General features: G+C 54.8%; 1 protein-coding gene across 1 annotated transcript in view; it reads right to left on the bottom strand.

The window, feature by feature from the left end:
* Window positions 1-573: 573 nt before the first annotated feature.
* The window catches only part of BCL2L11 (BCL2-like 11 (apoptosis facilitator)), a gene marked incomplete at both ends in the record, with an annotated part of 3,172 nt that continues 1,599 nt past the window's right edge, over window positions 574-2,146 (bottom strand). The window contains one exon of the mRNA XM_010155384.1: window positions 574-659. Within this exon, the coding sequence (XP_010153686.1) occupies window positions 574-659 (86 nt within the window). The remainder of the gene's footprint in view (window positions 660-2,146) is intronic.

Raw genomic sequence — 2,146 nt, 5'->3', positions numbered from 1 at the left:
AATAGGCAATTTGCATGATGCAAATTAAGGTGGATGTGGGGTAGCATTAGGTATTTACAGGTAAAAGAAGTGCTGATTTAAATCCTTCTGCCCTTCTTCCATCATCCTTTTTCACGGAGGAGCAAGGCAAAGGCTCTGTGAGTCTCTGGAATAAGGTCTGCAAGGCAAACCAAGGCGGCTCTGCCCGTCGGCTGGTTCAAGGCTTTCCTCCTCCCTGCTGCAGGGTTTATCCCAGATGAGCCAGTGGGTTTCCAGGAATGATGAGGGGGAAAAAAAAAAAAAAAAAGATTCCACGGCCGTTATTTTCTCTGAGACTCTTGGAAAAAATAAAAAGTGATAAAAATGTTGAGAGCAACGTGGTAACCACCACTCCAGGATGAAATCCCGCATCGGAGAGTCCCAGCAGGTCGGCGTGGGAAGCCACCCTCATCCGACAGCCCCTGCTCCCTAGGGAGAGGCAGGGTGGGAGCCGGGCGGCGCAGGGAGACCCACACCCGTCCGTGTGTCCGTCCAACCCAGGCTTTCCCGACAAGCAAACGAGTTCCGGTGCCTCGGGATGCGCCCGGTGCTCACTGCATCCTCCAGATGAGGCGGATGATGTAACGCAGGAGGCGCAGAATGACGATCTGGGGGTTTCCTGCCTGGTTATCCAAGAAACCCTAAAATGAAAGGGGAGAGAGACCAAATAGAAAATAAAAACCAAAGACCATGACTTTTAGTTTCCAGCGGGAAACTCCCGTGGTACCAACAGCTCGTGCGGTGCCACGCAGATATTTCTGAGGCGTGAAATCAAGCATTTTATGAAGAATGAAAGTAAACCCCGTGACCTTTCCTGTTTTCCTTCACTAAAAAGCTTCCCAATGCCCCGGAGCTGCCTGCTCCCAACCACGTCTGCCTTGGAGGCGGCCGCGGGGACACCACGGGCGAGCCCCCGCACACGTTATGCTGCTGGGGGGTTTGAAACATGGCAAAGGAGCAGTAAGCCCCACTAGCCAGAGTCTGGAGGGATGAAAAGCCACCATGTGGGAAGGCTGAGAGGGGAAAAAAAATAAAGATACACGTCCCTCGGCAAAGAGAAGAGCATCAGTGTCTGCTCCCACCCGGATTTTGGCTCAGACCGCACCAGGTGTAACCACCACCTCACTCACACCACAGGGGCACAGCAGCCAAATGCTCCTCCCTGGATCTTCGTATCACCCCAGATTTTTAAGCCTTATTTTTTTAGGGCAAAAGACCAGCCCAAACATCCCCCCTCCTCGCTCCCTGCACTGTCCAGAAACAATCTGATCGTGACAATATTTAGTGCAGTAAAATCATGCCTGTGCATGCCCCGGAGAGAGAAATTACGCTGATTATACTGATATGCAAACCGCCCTCCCTGCTACGGGGCGTAACCGGGTGCTGCCCCCACGCAGAGACGATCACCCCTGCGCCCCAGAGCATCGGGTCCCCGCAGCAGTGGGATTTACCCCCCTCCCCAGCAGCACGACACTAAGCCCACCGTGCTGCCTGACTGCCTAGGCGGCGGAAAGCAAGGAGAAAACAAACAAAAACCCCATCAGGCTCAGAGAAGGATGCAAGAGAAATGCCAGAACTGGGTGAGCTCCATAAAGGGGTACAAAAATGAAAGATTAGGGAGTTAAACCAAGACACTTTCCACCTCCGCGGGCAGCTCAGAGGGTCCCCGTGGTCACCTCCGCTCGCTGGACCCACGAGCTTTGTCGGGGCAAAGAGGTGCTGGATGGCAACTCCTCTGATTCCCAAGAGTCTTGTCCCCGAGTGACACTAAGGAACGTGATGGGGAATACACAGCTCCGACCTGTCCGACAGCTCCGACCTGCCCGGCAAGTGCCGTTTTGGCTGGGCTCTGCGTTCCCCGCTTCTGACCCTTAAAGGGCAAAGCCCAGCGAGCAGCAGAGCCAGGCGTGCCGGTCCTACCTACCCTTCCGCCACTTGTCTCCGGAGCAGCCTGACCGCTTGCAGAAGGAAAAAAAACCCCACTCTGCCACAAAGCCAAGCTCATCAAGGACAAAATTCACACCCTCTCATCCACCTGGCAGCACAGATCGTGGCTCTGCATGGAGCAGCACGACGTGCCCGGTGCAGATCTCCAGCGTGCAAGCACCCACACGCAGCAGCACCGAGG

Source organism: Eurypyga helias, unplaced genomic scaffold (genome assembly GCF_000690775.1).
Source record: "Eurypyga helias isolate BGI_N326 unplaced genomic scaffold, ASM69077v1 scaffold26037, whole genome shotgun sequence".
Lineage (NCBI taxonomy): Eukaryota > Metazoa > Chordata > Aves > Eurypygiformes > Eurypygidae > Eurypyga > Eurypyga helias.
The sequence above is the reverse complement of the archived record's forward strand: the minus strand, read 5'-3'. Positions and strand labels throughout refer to the sequence as shown.